The 22,027-nt window shown below is 51.2% G+C and overlaps 1 protein-coding gene across 1 annotated transcript in view; it reads right to left on the bottom strand.

Moving 5' to 3' along the window:
* Window positions 1-16,634, bottom strand: part of TEAD3 (TEA domain transcription factor 3) — a 57,546-nt gene extending 40,912 nt beyond the window's left edge. Inside the window, exon 1 of the mRNA XM_042861499.2 lies at window positions 16,550-16,634. Within this exon, the coding sequence (XP_042717433.1) occupies window positions 16,550-16,619 (70 nt within the window). The 5' untranslated portion in view covers window positions 16,620-16,634. The remainder of the gene's footprint in view (window positions 1-16,549) is intronic.
* Window positions 16,635-22,027: the final 5,393 nt, after the last annotated feature.

Below are 22,027 nucleotides of genomic sequence, written 5' to 3'. Positions count from 1 at the left end.
TGCTCCCTCGCTCTGCGGCCCCATCCTGGGGGAGACGCATTGGGTGTATTTATAGCACAGGGGGAGGGATGGAATTCGATTGCCAGGTTCAAGTCTCCAGCGCAGCAGCAGTCTGCTGGCCTGGCACAGCTCTCTGTCAGAGGGGCCGGCGAGACAGAGTCCCAGCGAAAGGATCGGAGAGAGGCCTGGGCTGGAGCAGAAATCCAGAGAGGCCCAGAGCAGAACCATCATCCGAGTGTCCCCTGCGCCCCCAAGGACATCGGGGTTTTAATGGGTCACATTTAGAGCTGCTAGTGTGAGCTTCCCAGCCAAACCACAAATCTGAGGGGAAGTTTTCATGAAACGCATCAAGCAACTCACCCTGTTTGTGGTGTGAAAGTTGTTTGGGAGGGGCTTAAGAAAGCCTGTACAGATCCCCCATGGTCACGGGAGCAGGGTGGGAGGGGGCCTCCAGCCCCCCATGGTCATGGGAGCTCAGCCCTGAGGTGAGGGGGCCGGCAATACTTACAGAACTCCCCTGGCAACACAGACATCGACCCAGCATTGCCAGGGAGCAGATACACACTATAGATCCTGTGTGGTCACTGCAGGCTCATCACCATGGGTGGGGGGCCCTCACAAGGGCCCGGCCATTTGCGTAACTCAAGGACAATGTCCCCCGCAGCAACGCCAGCAGCAGGCCGGCTGCCCGGCTTTCTCCCTGAGTGGAGCCACAGATAGCAATTTGGGAACAGGAGGAAGCAGCCTGGTGGTCACTGGGCCCCTGCCACTTGCATACCCTGCACTACCGCAGCAGAGCTCCCATCCCACCAGATGCTGCCCACGAGCCCTAGACTGCTCCACAGGCGAGCAGGGCACTGACAAAGATACAAAGATGCCCTGGCTGGGGAGAGACGGGGTCTCTGGGCAGGACAGACAGGAGTCTCTGTGCCTGGGATTATGCAGCCCAGCCTGTCCCTGTGCCAGGGTCAAGCAGGCACTTCAGGGAGCTAGGTGATACAGAGAGTGGGTAGCAGCCACTTGGGACTTTGCAATCAACTAAAATCTGAGGGGTGGGACAGGAGGGTCCCCTCTCCCAATTGTGGGACTCTCTGCCTCATTGGAGCTCGAATGCAAGGAGCATTTATTCAGAGACTCAGCAAAGCTGAGGTCCTGCTCACTCCATGAAGGACCCCCAATGATTCCTGCAAGAGCTGGGGCCTTAACCCCAGCAACCTGGCTGCAGTTCCAGTGCGGTTATCTGAACGACACCACCTCATCATCTAGAACTCCCCAGCTCGCTCTTCCCTTCCCCTCCTGAGGGCTGTAGTGAAGCGTTGCTGTGTGCTGCCAGACAGCTGCTGCATTCCACCCCAGAGGTGGCTGCAGTTCAGCGATGCCAAGATATACACAGCTCGAGGAGGACTTTGGGATATTTTGAAATAGACAGCACTACTGGAATTCAGAGCCATCGGGGGTGCAAACATTTCCCTTCCAGGACAGCATGCCCGTGTAACGGCCCCAAGCCATTTCACACAGCAGCTCTCCAGCCCCTCCTCATGTGTTAGAGCGTTAGCCAAGAGAACGCAAAGCCCCAAAAGCAGGCTCTGAACTCCAACAGGAGGAAACAATTTGCAAGCACGCAGAGGCCTTCTTTAATATGCTTCTAATTTCTGGAAGGAGAATGCTTGCTGGGGGGCATTCTCCATGATGCTGCCTCTCAGCCTCTCCCCCCCCCCGCCCCCATCTCTTCCATGTTTGTTTTGTCTGCATGTTAATACATTTTATCCGACTGTGTGCACGGGAAGGAAATGGGGGAGGGAGGCAGGGACGGGGTGGGAAAGCCAGGCTGCCACCTGCAAAGCCTGAGGGGGGGAGGGAGGTGGCGGTGCAGCTCAGAAGGTGGGAAGGTGGAGTGGTTTCAGGGGAGCCTGTAGGGAGAAGGGACCCCCAGATTCACAGTGCTCCGTCCTACAGGGGTGGTAGGGAACAACAAGGGGGTGTCCGTGTAGGGAGGGTGCTTCCAAAATCCTCGATGGCGAGGGATGTTGGCGTAAGAAATTAAAACAGCCACGGGAATGACGTGCCAGCTGCTGTTTCTTTCACTGTCTCTACGGCCTGTGGGCTGGGGTAGGCCACGTCCGATGCTCTTTACAGGGCACACAATGGTCGATTCTGTCCACAGCGGCGTGAGAAGCGTTGTCAACACCAGCTTGGGGATGGGGGAGTTGACCTGCTTGACATCCAGCGTCCAACCTGGCAGCTCTCGTGAAAGGCCCCACACGTCCTGGTTTCCAACACCACTTCTGAGCCCCTCCACACTGTCCCAAGCATCGGTGGAGGTGCGTGGGACTGCTAGTGCTCGCCTCTCCCCAAAGACAGAGCGCGTGGTATTGCTGCCTGCCCGGGGATCTCAGATTTTCACCTGTGGTGACTGCACCACCTGGCCAGCCCACACCAGAGAGATCTCCACCAGCAATCACAGCCTCAGCCTGCAGGCCTATCACCAGGGCCTCTAACCTCACACGTTTGGGCTGGGGGATCCCCAGGTGGGAGCGTTCCAAGGACGCTTCAGGCAGCGTTAGCGGCTCAACAGATGATGCCCCAGTGGAGCACTAGGAGGTTCACTGCCTTTCAGAAATCCTGGCCATGAAAGACTTCATGGCAGTTTTTCCAAGAGTCAGGGTGTTAATCCTGGCGTCCTGGTCACATCGCAGATTGGGTGACCACATTCTGCAGACCCTAACCACCCCCCCTTCCCCGCAGTTTCCATGGGAGTAGTTTCCGTTCACTACTTCCCCTCCTGGAAAACACTCTCACATGCTCTACCCCAGAAGTGGTTGCCTTTCAGCAAGGAATAAAGCAATCCTTGTCTTTAGCTTGAACAGTAGTACGGGATCCTGGGAGTGGTGGTGGTGGAAAGCATTGTATTCATCAGCAGAGCACACCACCAAGGTATTTCTACCCAACAGTGCTCCCATAGGGACCAAACCTCAGAGACCGATCGACACTAATGGGTGGGGGTTTGTGATCTTTTTCTAAACTGTTACCGAGCTGCAAGGCCCTTTGATATTTAGGGATTCCCATTGTTTGGAAGCAGACTTCACTTCTACTACTTGCTACCATCAGGGTATATCCCCTTGCAAGGATCCTGCCTGCAGAAGGGACTTAGAACTCCAAGCCACTGATGTGGCACTATAGGCTCTGTAAAAGCAAAGTTTCAGAGGGAAGTGTAGCTCAGTAACAAGCCAGTTAGTGAGTGCCTGTCTCTCATGCCCGCCCCTCACTGGATCCATCCTCCTTTCCTGCGTTCCCACCCCACCCCACCATTCAGACAGACAGGGGAATGGATGCTGAAGGGCCCCTGGATGATCCAGACTCGGAAGTCCTGGGACTCTCCCAGACACCCCTCCCCCCGACTCCTGCTCCCTTGTGAGACAGCCTGAGTAATTTCCTTTCCTCTATCACTTCCTGTCTTTTCCGGACTGGCGTGGAGCTCAGGAAGCAATCGGAGTGAGGAAACCACAAGAGGCCACGTGGCTCCGAGGCCACGAGGGATGCAGCACTGATGGATGGTGGCTCCTAAAGCGACAGCAGACTGGAGAGTGGGCCTGGGTCTCCCAGGCAACCACCAAATCCATCCCGTCCCCTTTAGGCTACTTGTGTCCCCAGATGTGCTGGTCACCTCCTGCCCACCAGTTACAAGCAAGGACACAGGCCCCAGCCCGTGCACAGCGAGGCAGATGGCTACAGACCCCATCCTAACAAAGCTGCTCCTTTTCCTCCCCAGTGATCCACTGAGGAACTTTCCTGCCCAGACACCAGCGAGGCATGGAGACGGGACACCAGGGAACCGAGGCTCAGAAGGAATGGGGCTTAGGCCTTTTCACTCAGCCCAGCACCTCTCACCACCTCAGGAAATGTATCTTGAATGGGTCAAACCCTGCAGGGCCCAAAAGGTTTTACAAACTGTAGCCCTGTTCCCAAGAGGCCTGACACTCCCACTGGATCATCCACCAGGAATTAATGGTGCTTAGCACACCTCAGGATCAAGCTCCTACATACTGGAGTCACTTCACCCATCACTGAAACACAGCCATCTCTGGAACACGGCAGCCACTGAACAGTGCACAGTTAGGACAGGAAGTTTCCAATTGCCAGGGGAATTACTTAGACCGGATGTAATTTGGCCAGTAGCATGCTGAGAAATATCATTACAAGTTAAACCTTTATTTCCAATTATAATTTGCTGTTTGCTGATGGTGAGAAACAACTCTGACCTACTGAGCTTGAGAACCTGCCGATCCAAGCAGAGAAAGTGACTTCAAGCGTTTGAATTCCCAGCATGGCTTGGAAGCAAAGCCAATTTCCCAGAGATCCCATAGGCTTAAACGGCACAAGACCCAAGGAAGAGATGCGGGAGGTTGAAGCAGAGAAGCAGTCTCTGCTGAAAGTGTTCAGGCAATCAGCTTAGCAAGCCCATGGTCTGGCCAAGATGATTAATTACGCATTCCAGCCTGAATAAACGGGGCCAGAGCTGGCTTTAGGGATTGGCTGTCCTAGGTAAGATGGACAACGTCTACGCCACAGACACACACCCAACAGCCACCGGATACTTTGCTAGGACCTGGTCATGAGAAGGGGTTGGAATTCAGAGGAAAAGGCAAATCCATAAGTCATTCTCCTAGGATATCTTAATCTAGAAATAACCATTTCTATAGAATCAGAAAAAAACAATAAGCCAAGGAAACCAGGATCATCATGGGAGAGGCGGGGGTATATAGGTGGGGGTATCCCAGATGTTCTCAGTACGACAGATGTGAACCAGCTCAGGGTTCTCTGGCCAGCTCTTAGTCATTTCAGATGCTCTGGGAGGCAAAGGACTCCAGGTGTCTACATAAAGGATTGTCCTGGTGCCACTGAACCCAAATAGGGTTTGTGCCCTAAGGCTTACCTTCCCAAGGAAGGAACTGGAGTGGCAAATTCCTCCACCCCACTCTGGTCTTTGCATTTTCTCTCCTACTGCCCCCTCCATATTCAGAACTGTCTCCCCTCTCCTTGTCCAAGCTCCTCCTTCTTCCAAACCCGCGTTTGGGAATTCTCCATCCCAACAACTGCCCACACCCTCCCACTCCTGAGCAACTGTTCCCAGTCTCCCAGCCAGCTCTGCCTTAGGCCCAGCCTACAAACAGCATTGTATAGGTTTAACTAAGGGTGTCTTTTTAAACCGGGGTTGCTAAATTGGTGCCAACGCCTGTGTGGACTCTCAAATCAGTTTGAAAAGGCCTATGTCAATTTCATTCCCTATTGACTTAGGCAAAGCCTTAGATCTGTGGGGCAGGGATAGCCAGTCTAAAGAGGGGCCATAAGGTGTCTATAACCCCTGTGCAAACAGGAAGGCTCCAGTTCTTTCACACCCACTCCCTCGTCCCAGGCTGCCTCTCCCTTCCCTCCACCCCCGTGTAACCCAATCCTCACCATGGAAGCAGCTGCAATCACTGCCCTCACCCTCTGCCTAGGAGACACAGCCGCCCCTGAGGCATCAGCCCTGATTCATAGCTGGTTGCTGTGGGCAATCTGAAAGCACCACCTTACCAAACCAGAGCAACCCTCAGCACGACCCACTGGCCTACACATGACAACCCAGCTCCGGGATTGTCACCTTTCCGAAGCCGAGGAAAAAGCCATTCAGTCTGGCGGAAGCCAAGCACTCCTCACCATTACAAGTCACTTTCCCTTGGCATACTGTCCTGGGTACCATGGGAGGAATCCCTCCACACAGGTGGCATCACGGGATAAATGTCTCCACAGGAGTCCCTTCCAGAGGGTTTCATCATCTCACACATTTGCAGAAACCGTAAGAGGAGTATGTATTTCACCGTACATACAGGAAACAGGCAACGGGCCCTGCGTGGACAATCAATGCACTGTGCAATTCCATGCATTGGAGCTAAACAGATGACTCATGAATGAACGCCGCACAGAACGACCAAAGGGGAACACGCTCTGCAGAGGGGCCGGTGAGGAAACTAACAAGAACCGATATCCCCACCAGGAGGCAGCTAATGCGGAAAAAGGGAATCCTACGGGGTCACGTATATTTTTGCAGCCCAGAGTCTGGAATATGTTTACCTAGACTGACAGCCAGAGGGCTGGCTCGGTGGTCTGTGTATTTCTAGGCTCCCACCATTGTGGCCTTTAGGTTTCTGGTCTGGAGTATCCAGACCCTTTTCCCAGTGAGCGTCCCCCTCCCCTGTAAATTAAGAACCATGCGGCTTCCAATGTGCAGGTCTTTCTGATGAGACCCCAAACAGCAAGATCCAATCTGCTGAGCAGGGACATTAAATCATCTCAGTCCCTGGCAAAATTCACCCAGCCATGTCCTGGAAGGTTGCTACCCTTTGTGCTTTGCAGGGGTGCTGTGCACACATAATTTATTAAACTCTTGGGATCCTCCAGGATGAGCCCCATATAAATTATTCTTGTGTTTCTAGAACTGAACAGTAATGCTCTTACTATTATTTATACTGCAGGAGAGACTGGGCCCCAACTGAGATCAAGGGCCCGCTGTGTTCAGTGCTGGCCAAACGTGGTGAGAGACCATCCTGAAGAGTTTAAAGAGACAAGCCAAAGGAAGCATCATCATCCTCATTCTGCAGCTGAGGAACTATGGCACAGTGAGACGAAGTGACTTGCCCATGATCACACCAGAAGCATATGGCAGAGCTGCGAAATGAACTCTGATCTCCCGAGTCCGAGTCCACTGCCTTCACCACATTCTTTCCCTCTCATCTTGCTCTTCCAAGCAATTTCCACTCAACATGGGAGAACTTAGCTCAGTCACTTCTAGTCACAGCGCCATGTGCTGTGAGAATTTCTGCAGCTTTCCAATACAGGAAGAAGCCTGCTAAGTACATACTGATTATCAGGACCCCTGCTGAAATAGCAGGGGCAGCTCCAGGCACTAGCGCACCAAGCACGTGCCGGGGGCGGCAAGCCGCGGGGGGCGGCCTGCCGGTCGCCACGAGGGCGGCAGTGAGGCAGCCTTCGGCGGCATGCCTGCGGGAGGTCCGCCGGTCCTGCGGCTTTGGCGGCGGGTACACCAAAGGCGTGGGACCAGCGGACCTCCTGCAGGCATGCCGCCGAAGGCTGCCTCACTGCCGTGCTTGGGACGGCAAAATACATAAAGCTGCCCCTGTGAAATAGAGGCATTAGGTACTTGGACCCGAAAGCACCTAGGTAAAACTCATCCTTTGGGCAAGCCACATAAAACCAAGAGCCTGCTCAATTGCAGTCATTAAAGATCCCACAGCATTGATCACAAGAGCAGGATACCTCTGGTGTCTTGGTCCACTTCCGGGGTTGATTCATTACCTCCTAGCCAACTGAACTCCCCCTTCACACTTCCAACTGGAAGCAAGCACCTCCTTCACTTCCTGCCCTAAGATTCAGCCTTGCAGCTCTGTGCTGTTAAAACAGCTGCTGCGCCCCCTCTGCTGAGGTGGCAGCATGTCAGTGGTGGGTGAAGCGCCTCCTGCATATAGAGAATGTAAGTTGCTAAAAATATTGAAGGCGATATTATTAATAGAGGAGTTCCAGACAAGAGCACAGCCCAGTAGTTAAGCTGATCCTGTTCCAATGCATCAGCTCCCCTCACCCGCCCACAATTATCTAACCAACCCAGTAATCACAGACTCTCTCTCCCCCCACCATTCCCTCCCTCTTTGCTCTACCATGCCAGCTTCCCAATCTGCAGGGAGTGGGCAAGCTAGAGACGGGGAGGCCTTTCTGGCCGTACTGCAGCTGGTGGAGTGGTAGCTTAAGTCTCAGGTGTGCTGTGGTGAGGAAGGAATGACCCATAAATGCCCTGCTGGCCCCTGAGCGTGGCTGATCCGGGTGGGTTCTGGAGGGAGTCTTGTGGGGGCACATCTATGTTATGGTGAGGACCCCAGCACAAACACAGGGGAAGCCAAAAAGGCGACATAGCCTCGGGCTGCCCAGTTCTCGGAGGTTCGTTTGAGGGTAAACCTGGCTTCTCATTGCGGAGGGAGGAGGGGACTCAGAGCAGAGGGCCACACGCAAGGCCTTGCTCCCCACAGGGTGGGCAGTGGGGCTATGAAGTGCTCAAGCCTTCCTGCTAATAACATTAATGCTGAGTTTAACTAAAATAAAAGGACAGTTGCCTAAATGTCAGCAATATGAGCTCCCTGCCTCTGGGGGATGGGGAGAAATGGTTGGGGAGCTGGCATGAGAACTACAGCCCATCCTCCACTTACTCAGAGTTGCTCAAAGTTTACAGGCTCAGAACATCTTCTGGGGAAATTAGTGACTTTTGTGAACAGCTGGATCTAATTTTACGAGGAGCTAGGAAGAGACAGTCATGAAGAAAACGCTTCGCGCTCCAATCCAAGGATCTCAAAGCACTTTAAAAACTGTTACGCTTCACTAGAATCCATAGAGATAGGGGTTATGAGACCTATTTTACAGAAAATAGGGGAAACTGAGGCACAGATAGGTGAAGCAACTTGTCCAAGACCAGTGGTTTTCAACCTATGGTCCACGAAGCCCGAGGGGGGGGGGGGAGTGTCTGCAGACTACGTCTAAGATTTCCAAAGGGGTCCACACCTCCATTCAAAAAATTTTAGGGCTCTGCAAATGAAAAAAAGGTCTCTACCACTGGTCTCTACCAAAGCTGAGAAAAGAACCCCGGAGTCCCAACTCCTAGACCGCTGCGCACATGCTGTCTCAGGGCATGTCTACATGAGGACCTCCAGGAAAATCAAGCCGAATTAACTAAAGGTGTGAATTTGAAGTGGATTAGTTAAACTGCATTAATTCCCTGTGTGAGCACCCTTATTCAGAATTAAAGTGGCCTTAATTTGCTTTTGCTTAATTCACTTAGTCATGGTCTACACTTAAAATTTAGGTCAACATAACTACAGCACCCAGGATTGTGAAAAACTCACACCCCTGAGTGCCGTAGCTATGACAATCTAACCCCCAGCAGAGATACAGCTAGGCTGACAGAAGAATGCCTCTGTTCACCTAGCTACCCTTACTCATGGAGGTGCAGTTCCTAGAGTGGCAGAAAACCCCTTCCTATAGTGATGGAAAAACACCTTCCATCACCTTAGCCTGCGTCTACACTACAGGATTAGAGCAGTATAGCTAAAGCTCCGCAGCTATTCTGCTACAGTGTAGACGTGGCCTTCCAAACTAAACTGAATTAAGGCCACTTTAATTCTGATTTACAGTGTCCACACAGGGATTTAATGAGGTTTCACTAAGCCACTTCAAATTCACACCCTAGTTAATTCAGATTAACTTTCTTGGATGTTTCCATGTAGGCAAGCCCTCAGCTAACTAATGGGACCTCTACAAGTTCGGACTGACCTCTCGCTAGAAATAGGTCACAGGTGGAGTCCATATCTGACATTCCTCCAAGTGTTTGGATCTGGGGTTCTGGTTCCAGCCCCTTCTGTATACATTCAAATCTCTTCTGATAATCACAGCATGTAAAGCTGTCCCTTCTGCTTCTCTCTGCCCAGCTCTGCTTCCCCCCAGCTCCCCCTGAAGATGATGGGAGTTTTGCCGACAAACTTTGGGTTCTGCACAGCTTGTTTGTTTAAAAGGTGGCGTTTTTTATATTGCTCACATTTTATCTCTTGGGTCCGCACAAAAATATTCACTGTAAACAATTTTTCACTCCTCTTTATATGGTAGATACCCACCCTCATCGTGCTACAGACATGTACTAAGATAATCTCAACCAGCCCGATCATTAGACTAATTGGGATGATTGCCAGGGACCAGAGCCGATTGGTCTATTTCATGACTTTAACCTGCGGATACCTGCCATGCCTGATACCCAGTAGTCTAGCCACAGTCATTTACACACAGGAAGGGTGATTTGCGGGCCTCGCTTTCCCAAAGTGTGGCCTTCTGCTGTGCTATCAAGGCTGTGAGACGGGTCAGGCTCTCGTGTTCATTACGGTTCTTCAAGCCTTTTAATGCTGCCAATGATCGTGTTTATTTCATACGTTGCTTTTGGTCCTGTGGTTAAGACACTGGACTGAGGCTTGGGCAACCTGGGTTCAGTCACAGCCCTGCCATAGACTCCCTGCATTACCTTGGAAAAGTCACCTGTTCTCTGACTCTCAGCTCCCCATTTGTAAAATGGGGATAGTATGCCTTCTCGCCTCTCACCCTTTGTCTATCTTGCCTATTTATACTACGTTTTAGGAGCTGGCACCATCTCTCACTATGTGTGTACAGTCCCTAGCAAAATGGGGCCCAGGTCTTGGCTAGGGCTTCTAGGTGCTATTGTCATAACTTTTAAATACATAGTATCATGCGGCACAAGGTATCCTGGAGCAGTGGCTCTCAGCCTTTTCAGACAACTGTACCCTTTTCAGGAGGCTGATTTGCCTTGCGTAACCCCAAATTTCACCTCTCTTAAAAACTACTTGCTTACAAAATCAGACCTAAAAATACAAAAAGTGTCACAGCCACTAGTACTGACTTCCTCATTTTTACCATATAATTATAAAATAAATCCATTGGAATATAAATATTGTACTTACATTTCAGTGTATAGTATATAGAGCAGTATAAACAAGTCATTGTCTGTATGGAAGTTTAGTTTGTACTGACTTCACTAGTGCTTTTTATGTAGCCTGTTGTAAAACTAGCAAATATCTAGATGAGTTGATGTACTCCCAAAAGACCTTTGTGTAAGCCCAGGGGTATGCGTACCATCGGCTGAGAACCACTGTCCTAGAGCCTGGGAGTTTCAAGACAGCTGTTAAAATGGGCTGCTTTGGTTTCTGCCCAGAGATGGGCCAGTTAAGAGGATTCACTCTTTATACCACTGGGTGGTAAATCTTTACAAATTACTGCAAGCGAGTTCACTTTCATCCAAGGAGATCCCAGAGTGTTTTACCCCTGTACCAATGTAGCACCACTGAAATGCAGCCATCTCGGGGGCAGGGTGGGGGGGCAAGTAGTGGGATATTGCACTAAACAAGGACAATAGGGGAACATGTGGTCAAGGACACTCGGGCAGTGAGAACTTCAATATCCACAACCAGTAGACAGGCCCTCAGGCCTATGTGCCTAAATACCTTTGAGGCGCTAACTCCTATAAATTTCAATGGGAGTTAGGCACCTAAATACCTTTGAAGATGTGCACCTCAGTGTTAAAAGTCTCACTCAGACCTACCCATAGGAAACGGCATGACCCCATATCAATTAATGTCACTTGGGAGAGTGAAGGGCTCAGTCGATCCAAATGGGATTCGAACTCATGTTTCCAGGAAGTCTGCACAGTCCTAAAGCTAAGCCCACTAGGCCAGACAAGGAACAGTAAAGACATTGTCCATGTGGCTATTGTCTTAGAACAGTGGCAGCTGCGCAGGAAAGACACAGGACTGCTCCAAGGTCCGCATGGATCTGGGACGGCCCAGGCGCCATTTTGGATGCACTCTTCTGGGGAGCGAGTGCTCATGTCCCCTCTCAAAAGCTCGGAAGCTTTGTTCGACTCTCAGCCCAATGTACGCACAGACAAGGCTCAAACATGGATTTACAGAGGGGAGAAACTCAGAGTTTTCCTGTTCAAAACCAAGCACTACCCACCAGGTCTCACCTCTCAGGAGAGAGAATCCAACATGGTGGCCGTGAAATGGCAGGGCAGGATTTTGCAGCACCAGTGATGCAGAGCACCACGTAAGCTATGATGGGTCCATAGAGGCGTCCAGAACAGCTGCCCCAAATGCACGGCCTGATGGGCTGAGAAAGTAGGAGACAGAGCACGTCCCCACCCAAGTAATTCATAAACCATCCCTCACCAGCTCAGGGTGCATTACCGTGCTTTCAGAATCATACTTCCATAGCAATTTGCACTGCTCTGCTGTGTTCCAGCAGGGGATCGTCAAGTGCTTCACAAGTATCAGTGAGCAGGACCAGTATCACTTCCATTTTACAGAGGGGGAAACTGAGGCACAAAGGGGTTTAAATGACTTGCCCAAATCCAAACAGAACCCAGCTCTTTTGTGCTTTAGCAATGAGGCCATCTTTCCACGTGCGAGTTACAGGCTCAGTGACAACACAGCTTACGATCCTCACCCATCATTAACTTCCCTCCCTCGGTCCAAAAAGTTTCATAAGTCAACACCAACACGTGACAGAAACATTGGGTGCTCACACACTCCAGGCACCTTCCAACACCCCAGACATCCACGCTAACCGACTCTCAGGAAAGGTGCGATTCCCATTACAAAGGGAAGTTTTGCATCTATTGTCTAATGAACCCACACTGAATAATGCCTCTTATAAAGTCAAGGCTCAAATCCAGGACTGGGAGAGCAGCACATACTCACATTAGAGCGTAGTGATCCCTTGGCGCAGCTAGCTCTGCCTGGAGAGTCAGTTCCCTGATTCTGCATGGTGGAGGTCAATAATTTACCACAATACATGGGGCGAGCACCAGGGGAGTCCTTGGGGTGGCTTGAGTCTGCTGCATAGCGAAGGGCGTTCAGAGGGTTACAGACTACATGATCAGTCAATCAGATGTCCCTCAGCCACCTTTCACATGCCTCTCCCAGCAAGGACTGACTGATTGACCAACACTTAGCTCCCATTAAAGCTCCCAGTAAGAATTTTATCACTGGGTTCAGGCTCAAGACACCCTTTTTTATTAAACACTTAAAGGAACTTCTAGGAGATTGCAGCTGGGGCCATCTTTTTGTTCTGTGTTTGTACAGCACCTAGCACAATTGGGTCCTGGGCCACACCTGGGCTCCTAGGTGCTACCATAATACAAATAATAAACACCAATCATTGTAGCAGGACCCATGTTTGGAAGGGCAGATCATAGGGGCTTAAATCCCGTGTGGTATTCCTCCGGTGCCCCAAATATCACAGGAACCTCCCACCCCAAATGTCACTCACCCCTAGCCTCCGTGGGACTAAGAATATGCAGTAAGGAGGAGGCAGAGATCCACATCTCTCCCCTGCCCAGAAGGATCAGGCATAGCCCAGCTCTGCTCTTCACAACAGACCTGTACTATAAGTCATTCCAGCACAAGGGATCCCCTGCAGCTGGCCTCGTGTTTGGTGTGTGTGTTCGACAGGAGTTGCGTGGTTACTTAATTTTTAATGAATTAATTATGGTTGACTGCCCACTTCCACCCTCACCTCCCAGGAAGTGCAGCTTTAACCTGTTCTCACATTGGCTGAGAATCTTTTTTTCCCTCCACTGTATTGCTAGCCGCGGCTTGCACCACCTCCCACTGTCAGCAGTGTGTCACAGCCTCAATTAGGCTTTCAGATGCGCCTCTCTTACTGGGTCGACACGGGCCTGGTACAACTGGCGGAAGCAGCAACAGTTTCCAGCTGTCCCCAGAAGGAGGTGCTGCTTCCTATTCATCGCTGCTTATGGGCAGCGCTATCGCAGCAAAAAGATAAGCTTCATACCTCTGATGGCTGGGAGCAAAGGGGTGGTTGGTACAATCCAGCTGTAGGCTGACTGGGGTTTTAAGGTACCAGGTGTAAAGCAGATGCTGGTAGATTCTTCAAAGCACAGCAGGGAGGGGATCATCTGCATTCACCTTTCCAAACAAAGCCACTGGCACTTCCTCACCTGCCAGCACCTCGGCCAAACCCCTCCTCCTTCCCTCTGCACACTCAGCTAGTCACAGACACTCAATATTTCCACAAAGAAATGCCAGGTATTTACAGAGACTCAGAAGAACAGCCCTGCACGTGGCCTGGAGCACCAGAGTCAGACAGGCAGGGCCTAGTGACGGGTGCACCAGAAATACCCAGGACATACAGGGCGATTCTCCCCCTCCCCCCAATTTGTTAGAGTTATTTTTATTAAAGGTGTATTCGGTGCCAGCCTGACAGCCCTGGCAAAACAGAGTGGTCTCTCCACAGGGCAGGTACAGCATGGGCAGTGGCAGAAGAAGCTACACACACATGCAAACCCTGAGCCCCAAAGACCCTAGTAGCCGGGAGAAGATATTCCAGTCTCCATGGCACAGCAAGTCCTTGGGCTCACTGCTGCAACTGCAACTTATTTCACTAAGGCCATCATACTGCCATCAGATGGAGGCAAGTTGTCGCTCCCTGCCAGCTTGGCTGGATAGTTAGATGACACGGAGGCCAAAGGAGCTGAATCCCTATATGCCAAGGCCCTGAATTATCTAGTTCTCCTTTGTATCCATTCCCTTCCTCCCTCCCCCAATCTAAGCACATTAACAAAAAGGCCCGGCCAAACCTTGCTTTCTTTTATGATCTGATCATCTTTGTCTATATGCTTAAGTTCAGATCCAGAGTTTCTTTAGGGTGAGAGCGATGCTATGAGACGGTGGTTTCCTTGAAAGCATTTTGGTATGAAAATTGCCAGGCTGAACGATACCTGCCCTTAGCGGTTAGAAATTATATTATAAATACAAGATATAGATATATACAAACACGCCCCTTCTTATCTTTACCTAGTATTTAAATTATATTGTGTGACTACTTACATAGAATATATCTACTTTATACTACTGATTCTTCTAGAGGAGAGTTATACTCCGGCCGCTGAGAGGGGTTATGAAGCATGGCACATGCTGGAGATCCTTCCTAACACTATCCTTATGGTGGTTTATTAGCATTTATCCATTTTAAGAGCTAAGAAAGGACAGACTGGTGTGTGGATAAGGCCCAGGCCCAGGAGTCCGACCTGGGTTTTACTCACAGCAGCCCATGACCTGCTCTGTGACCTTGGGTAGGGTGACCAGACATCCGGATATTTAGTTGTTTGTCCCGCATCCCGACCAATGTACGCCATTTGTCCCGATATTTTGCACTCTGGCTTTTTTTTTTCTTCAGCGGCCCCCCCCCGTGTCCCAATATTTTGTTCTTGTCATCTGGTCACCCTAACCTTGGGTAAGTCTCTTCCCTCTCTTTTCCCATCTGCAAAATGGGGGTCATGATACCAGCCTAACTCACAGGAGGTGGAAAGGCAGAAGAGTGCCTGGAGAAAAGCGTGAATGTTTTGTCACAACAGGGTTTGCACTGGGGGGGAGAAACAACACAAACTCCTTTAAATGGCTCCTAAAGACAAGCAGCATATAGTGTGACCCAGCTATTGCTTTCTAGAGAGGCATTCTCTGCATGGTACAAGTGCCTGCGTGTCTGGGCCTGCTCGACCGGCAATACGTCCCTACAGAGCCGTGACCAGTTATCTATAGAGGCGGCAACCTGGCTGCGAGGTCTCCCCCAAGGCAGCACCTCCATTGCAAAGTACTTCAGCCACCACCACTACAATGTGCCTCCTTAGAGCCACCTCACAAACACTCCCTTCCCACACACAAGCAGGGGGTATCAGAGCCGGGAAGATGTTCTCTGTTGCAGCATTAAAAACCCTGACTCACCACAGATGGGCAGCAAGATGGGGGACAGGGCCACGGCCACTTGCCTCAAAACTATCCAATTTAGACTGACTCTCTTTTCTGGGGGAGGAACGGACCGCCACAGCCCTGCCACCTATTTACCATTGCTCTTATTTATGATAGACAAAAGGAAGACCCACTGGGACCTCACACTTTTCTTCCCTGCCCTCTGTGCTCGCCATTTCCCTGTTTGTTAATTCATTAGCACTCTGGGTCAGCTGCCCAGAACTAATCAATCTGAATTGGATTTTCTGTGGAGGTGGGGGTTTTTTGACAAGCAATGTTGGGTGCCTCCAAAGCCATGTTTCTAGGCATCTCCCTTCCCTTCCCCCGGCACACCACCCCCCGTGCCCCAAAATATTGATTTTCATTCCTGAGTCCAAAATGACACTCACTGTGCCCTTTCTGTGTATTCAACCTAATTTACACACAAAGTTAACCCAAACCTGCATGGTTACCTACATAACCACATACACAAATAAGCATGTTATTTTGGAGATTCATATAACTAAGTGTGTTTTGCTTGGGGTCCCATCCCCCGGAAAAAGCAAGAGCATGAAAAATATTGCAAATGTGCTGCATGGCTGAAAATTATGCATCTAATTAATGACTCGTTAGTACTGTGACTGTGTGACTAGTCACAAAGCGTGTAATATACAGCCAGCATATTATCTTCCAGTGTATGTGTGAGATATGGATGTGTTGTACATGCATATACACAATGCAGTTGCTAAAGACACACATGATGCCCTCCAGAGTCAGAAGGGGAAGCAGTTAAATTTGGGGCGCTACCACAGCGAGTTGGAGGGAAAAGGAGGCAGTTTATGTAACGTAACGTATTGGCTCTACGCACGCTATCGATGGATCATATATTGCGCGCAAGGCCTCTTTGGAGCTGTAGCTCCAGCAATCACATGGTCAAAGGCCATAGATACAAAGTAGAAGCCAAAAAAATAAATTCAAATCTATCACAGGCCATTGACTTAAAAACTTAAACTGAAGTGAGAGGCAGGCGTAGGGCAGAAAGCGAGAGCACCCGAGGAAGCAATTGGATGTTTTGAAACTGAAAACTGTTGAATTATTGGGGGGGGGGGGGGGAGGAGAGATTAAAAAAATAATAATCCACTAACCAGAGGGGAAATGAGCCCCTTCAGGCTGAGGGTAAACACTGAGGTGGGAGGCGGCAGCAGAGAGGGCCATGGATACGTCCTTCCACAACCAAAGGACTGCAACCGGCTACCCCAGCTAACACAGTGTGAAACCCACACCCCCTTGCGCCCACTAGCCCCCCGGGGGCGGGGGGGAAGGCTCAAACCCACTGGGGGTGGGGAGAAGGGGTTGGGGGCAGTTCCACCTCCACATCCTCTCTAGTGTTCCAATGGGGCTGATCCCTTCCCAGGCCAGGCCCCCCCACCCAAGCAGCTCAAGTTCCCAGGCAGAGTGGGAAGGGCTGCCCCAGGCAGCTGCAGTTTCGGGGAAGGGATTCCGGGGGGGCTCTTCCCCCAAACTAATCTGAGGACAGGGCCCCCAGGACAGGCGAGCTCAGCTGGGGGGAGGGGAGTGTTGGTGGAACCTCCTCCCCACCCAGAGCGATCAGCAGGGGGGAAGTGGGGTCCCATGGGGGAGCCCCTCCCCACCTAGAGCGATCAGCTGGGGGGAGGAAGAGTGTGGGCCCCCGGGGCGGAGGGGGAGGGGGGCAAAGCGCCTTACAGCAAAGAAAGACCCTCCCGGGCTGGGGGGGGGCGCTTACCTGCTCCGTGCTCCGGAGCGCTCGGCCGGCTGCGGGCGAGCTGGGGGTGCCGGAGCCGGTGGGGGTGACAGGGGCAGCAGGAATGCGGGGAGCGCGGCTGGCTCCGGAATCCGCGCACGGAGCCAGGCGCAGGGAAGGGAAAGTTTGTACAAGGGAGGAGCAGAAAGTTGGGAGTCAATCAGGAGGCAGCTGGGCTGGGCCCTCCCCTCCCTTCACATGGCCTCCAGCCCCGGCCGGCCCTCCCCCGGCCAGGGACCGGGACGCCCCCCCGACCGGCTCCGCCAGCCGGAGGAGGGGGGTTGGGCCCTCTCTCGTTGGAAGGGGGCTGGGGTATTGGAGCTCTCTGCTGGAAATGGGCTGGGATACTGGGGTTCCCTTCTGCTGGAAGGAGGGAACGGAGGTCCCCCTTGTTGGAAGGGGGCTGGGTATTGGGGTTCCCCCTGCTAGAAATGGGCTAGGATACTGGGGTTCCCTTCTGCTGGAAAGAGGGGACGGGGGTCCCCCTTGGTGGAAAGGGGCTGAGGTGTGGGGGATTGGGGTTTCCCTCTGCTGGAAAGGGCTGGAGCATTGGGGGCCCCCTTGTTGGAAGTCTGCTGGAATATTGGGGTTCCCCTCTGGTGGAAGGAAGCTGGGCTATTTGGGGCGAACCTCTAGGAGCAGGGGAAGGTCAGACGGGAGTGACCCCTCCTAGGGGATAGGCTATAAGGGGTCTCCCCTCTGGGGAAGGGTAGGGGGGATCCTCTCATGCATGGGAGGTGGGGGTTGGGGCTCTCCACGCTGGAGAAGGGGCTGCTCTCCTGCCGGGGGAGAGGTCAGGGAAGGACCCAGGGGAGCATAAGGGGGCAGAGACCCGCCCTGCCAGCGGGGGGGGGGGGGGGGCAGGCCTGGCCATTGCCCCGGGGCTGCTGCTGTTGCTGCACGGCAGAACAGCTCGCGCCTGCCCCCGAATCACAGCTTCGGACTGCGCTGCTGACATCAGACTTGGAGCCGCGCCCGGCCCCAGTTCCCAGCCAGAGAGACGGGCTGGCTCCCCAGCCCACGCCTGCCCCGGGCTACGCCAGGCCCCGGTGCTCAGCCTCCTCCTGCAGCGCCCCCTGGGGGAGCCAGCCGGCCGGGGATGGAGCTAGTAGCCTTGGAGCCAGAGTGGAGGGAGGCGTTTAGCTGTTCAGGCCTTGGTTCCCATTCTCCGCCCCTTAGGGTGACCAGATGTCCCGATTTTATAGGGACAGTCCCGATTTTGGGGTCTTTTTCTTATATAGGCTCCTCTTACCCCCCACCCCCATCCCGATTTTTCACACTTGCTGTCTGGTCACCCTACCGCCCCTTACCCAGGTTTCAGGCTGGGGGAGCTGATCCCGGGAGCCTTGTCATTTCCCCTGGCATCTGCTCTGACCACAGTCTGCTGGCTTCCCCTTCCGCTTCAAGGTTAAACTCCTAGGGCCTGGCTCCCCTGAGCGCACCTGGGGTAGGGCACCTGTGCGTATCCCATTTTGCAGCCACTGGGCACAAGTAAATGGCACCCCAATGTGGAACCAGACCCCTGGCTCTGTCCTCAAAACTCTGCACTGATTAGCACCCACCTATTTATCTACTTAGCTGTTGGGCCCCCTCCGCTCTTCCTTGCACACCACTGAGGATAAACCCTGATAAATTCTGTTTACCGACCCACTTCTCATTTGGGGAACATGGTGTTTGTTAGTTTACCTACTTTTTTTTTTTTTACCATTATGCCAGTGCAGGACACCTGGTCTCGTCTTCATGTTCTCCTCCCCTCCCACACACCATCTTACTAACATATCACTATGGACCCAGGTTTTCAAGGGCCACTTAGGGCCATATTGCCTAGGGCCCAGCACCCATACGTGGGGCTGGATCTTCCAGGGCCCAGCTCCCATTTGGGCACTTTAATAAAGGACCAAATTTTCAAAAGCACACAGCAGCTCCCACTGTGGGACCGATGGACAGATTTTTCCAAAAAGCTCAGCCCCCAGTGTGCTGGGCTCTTCTGAAAACCCAGCCACTTATTTTGGTGCCTAAATAGGAGCTCAGTTCTTTGGAAAATCTGGCCTTGGTTGCAGGTGCTGAGCAGTTGGAAATACAACCCTTGCAGTCTAATTAGATTGTAAGGTCTTTGGGGGCAGGGCATAGGTGCTGGAACTAGGGGTTCTGGGGGCACTGCAGCACTCTCTGGCTTGAAGTGGTTTCCATCACATACAGGGTTTACAGATTGGTTCAATGGCTCTCAGCACCCCCCCCATACAAATTGTTCCTTCAGGGTAGGGACTTTATTTTTATTCTGTATTTGTACAGCCCTTAGTACAATGGAGTCCTGGTTCATGACCGGCGCTCTAGGCACTACCAAAATACAAATAGTAATTGTAAACCCCTTCTTTGTAGTTGTTAAGAATTCACAGTTAAATGACTGCTCACAGATTGTGTTTTTCAGGCCACAATTTCTTGTCAGTTTATAAGACTTGGGTTTTGCTTTTTAGTTTTCATTTAGAACTTGTTTTATTTGAGTAATTCAGGACTAGATAAGCACTACCAAGGCCTGTTAAGCTACAGCCATCCCGCACATTCAGCAATCTAGCATGATGAATAAAACGGCATCAAACTCTCCTGCCCTTTGCATGTGCCTGTTGCTAAGCATCTGGCCCAAGCAGTGTAATAAAGGCCTAATCCTGCAAAATTTAAGAACCTGAGTCATTTTGTGCATGGGACGAGCCATGGGACTATTTTTGTGTGTAAAGTTAAACACGTGCATGACTGGTTGGGGGCCTTATTTTGTTTAGAGAACCAATTTGAAACTTCTGTGTTGTTTGGATCTGCCCCTTATAGAATGAGGCAAATTCAGATGCAGTGGTTTGGTCCAGTCGTGTGTCAGAAGCCCATAATACTTGCCGCTACTATTTCTCTTCCACTGGTGGGAAACAGTCACTTCCATTTCCAAATTATAACATAAAAGAGCTGCAAGCAATAAAGCCATAAATAATATTTCCCTATGGCTGGAACATCCGAATCTAGGCAAAGCACCAAGACTAGCTACAGCATTGTAAAAATACCAAACTTGTCCTGAATCGATTAAAAAGATTGTATTTTAAGTCAGTAACAAAACATTGGCTTCCCAGTTAGTCCTGGTAGTTCATGGCAAAGAGGAAGAGATTACTCTAATCATCCAGAAGGCCAGAGTTCAAGATTGGCTGCCAGAGGAGTCCCTTCCTCCTCTAAGGATTTAAATTACAAAATATATTAAAATAGACAAACCAGAGTAAACAACACAAAAACACGGCCACTAACATTTAGCCCTGGTTAAAAGTACTGGAGTGAGATACCTGCTTGCTAAGAAACAGCATGGTCTAGTGGGGGCAGGCACTAGCTTGGTGCTAAGGAGACCAGGGTTCTAATCCTGCCTTTATCACTAACCTATTGGGTGAGTTTAGTCGCTCACATCTCCTCTCTGGGCTTTTGTTTCACCCTTTGTTTGTCTGATCTATTGAGACACTAAATTCTTCAGAGCAGGGACTATGTGTATGTCCAGCACCCAGCCCAATGGTGCTACTGTAGCAATAATAATCAAGTGCTTGTCCATTCACAGAGCAGGTACCGCACGATCAATGGCAGGACAAGCTTGCTCTCCCCATGTACACAGTCCCTCTGCCCTACGCCTGTTTAACTCCATTTGTTCCAATGGCATTCCTCCTCATGTACACCAGTGTGAGAGAACCAGGCCTCTCCTCAACCTGCCTCAGGCTTATGGAGATGCCACCCCTGTTCATTCATGTATTTCATGCAGTGGAATATCTCCTGTCCATCATGTTGAACCATTAACACAGGGAGTGCTAGATGGCATTGTGTGAGGACACTAATGCACACAGGCCTTGTGGCCCAGGGTTTAACCAATGGCAGGAAGGAGCCTGGCCAGTGATGATTGTGAGAACGGGGGTGGTGTGGGAGCATCACCAAAAGGGGGCAAATGACAAGCAGGAGCCACCAGGAGAGAAGTTTGGGCAGCGCAGGGGTAGAACTGAGGACCAAGATGTAGGCTGGGCAAAGCAAAGAGGCCTGTTTATTGTCTATGGCCCACAATATGCTGAGATTGTGCAGCATCAGGACCCAGGCACAGTGGCAGGCCAATCACAACCAACTCTAGTGTTGGGCAGGCTATGAGCATCAGGGCTTGAACTCAACCCCTCCCAATTACTAGTACAGCTGAAATTTGCCTGATAGGCAGAGCGTCTACTGGGGACTCCAACAACAATGTTCTGGGTGACCCTGTGGCCAACTGGCTAGAAGAGCAGGAGCCTTGATTAACCAGCACCTGGGAGGTAAGGCTTTACCCTACTTTAGGGTGTAATATTTTTTTTCCACTTTCCATTGCGTGCAACTGTCAGAGTTGTGAAACTCAAATGCATCGCCCTACTGGTTCATTGGACAAACAATGATGCTGTCCCCCGCTCCATGCTCTGTGTTTCTAATGGGCTAAGGAGGCATGCAATTAACATAGCTGTGAGCATTTCACTTGGGGTGAAATCTGTAAAACTCTTTAAAAGAAAAAATATTTTAAGCCTAAATGAAGTTGATAAGGTCTCTTATTTTTTCATCTTCCCCTGCAGCAAACATTCCTTTTGCCCCTCCCACCATCTTCACACATTGGTCTTTCTTTGTATCCATCACACTCTCGGTAGCACAAAACAGATGCACATTTCAACTGCTTCAACCCTTTTTCTCTTCTGTTGTCTCTGGCACTAACAGCCGGAGCAAACAAAGGACCAACTATCTCCTGCCCTACTAAATTGTTTTCAGTTGTTTCTTGTGCTGCAGTTGGTTTCAGTTTTAATTATTTGTAAGTGTACCCGAG

Source organism: Chrysemys picta, chromosome 4, assembly GCF_011386835.1.
Source record: "Chrysemys picta bellii isolate R12L10 chromosome 4, ASM1138683v2, whole genome shotgun sequence".
Classification (NCBI taxonomy): Eukaryota; Metazoa; Chordata; order Testudines; family Emydidae; genus Chrysemys; species Chrysemys picta.
Note: the sequence above shows the minus strand (reverse complement) of the source record. Positions and strands in the feature narration are given on the sequence as shown.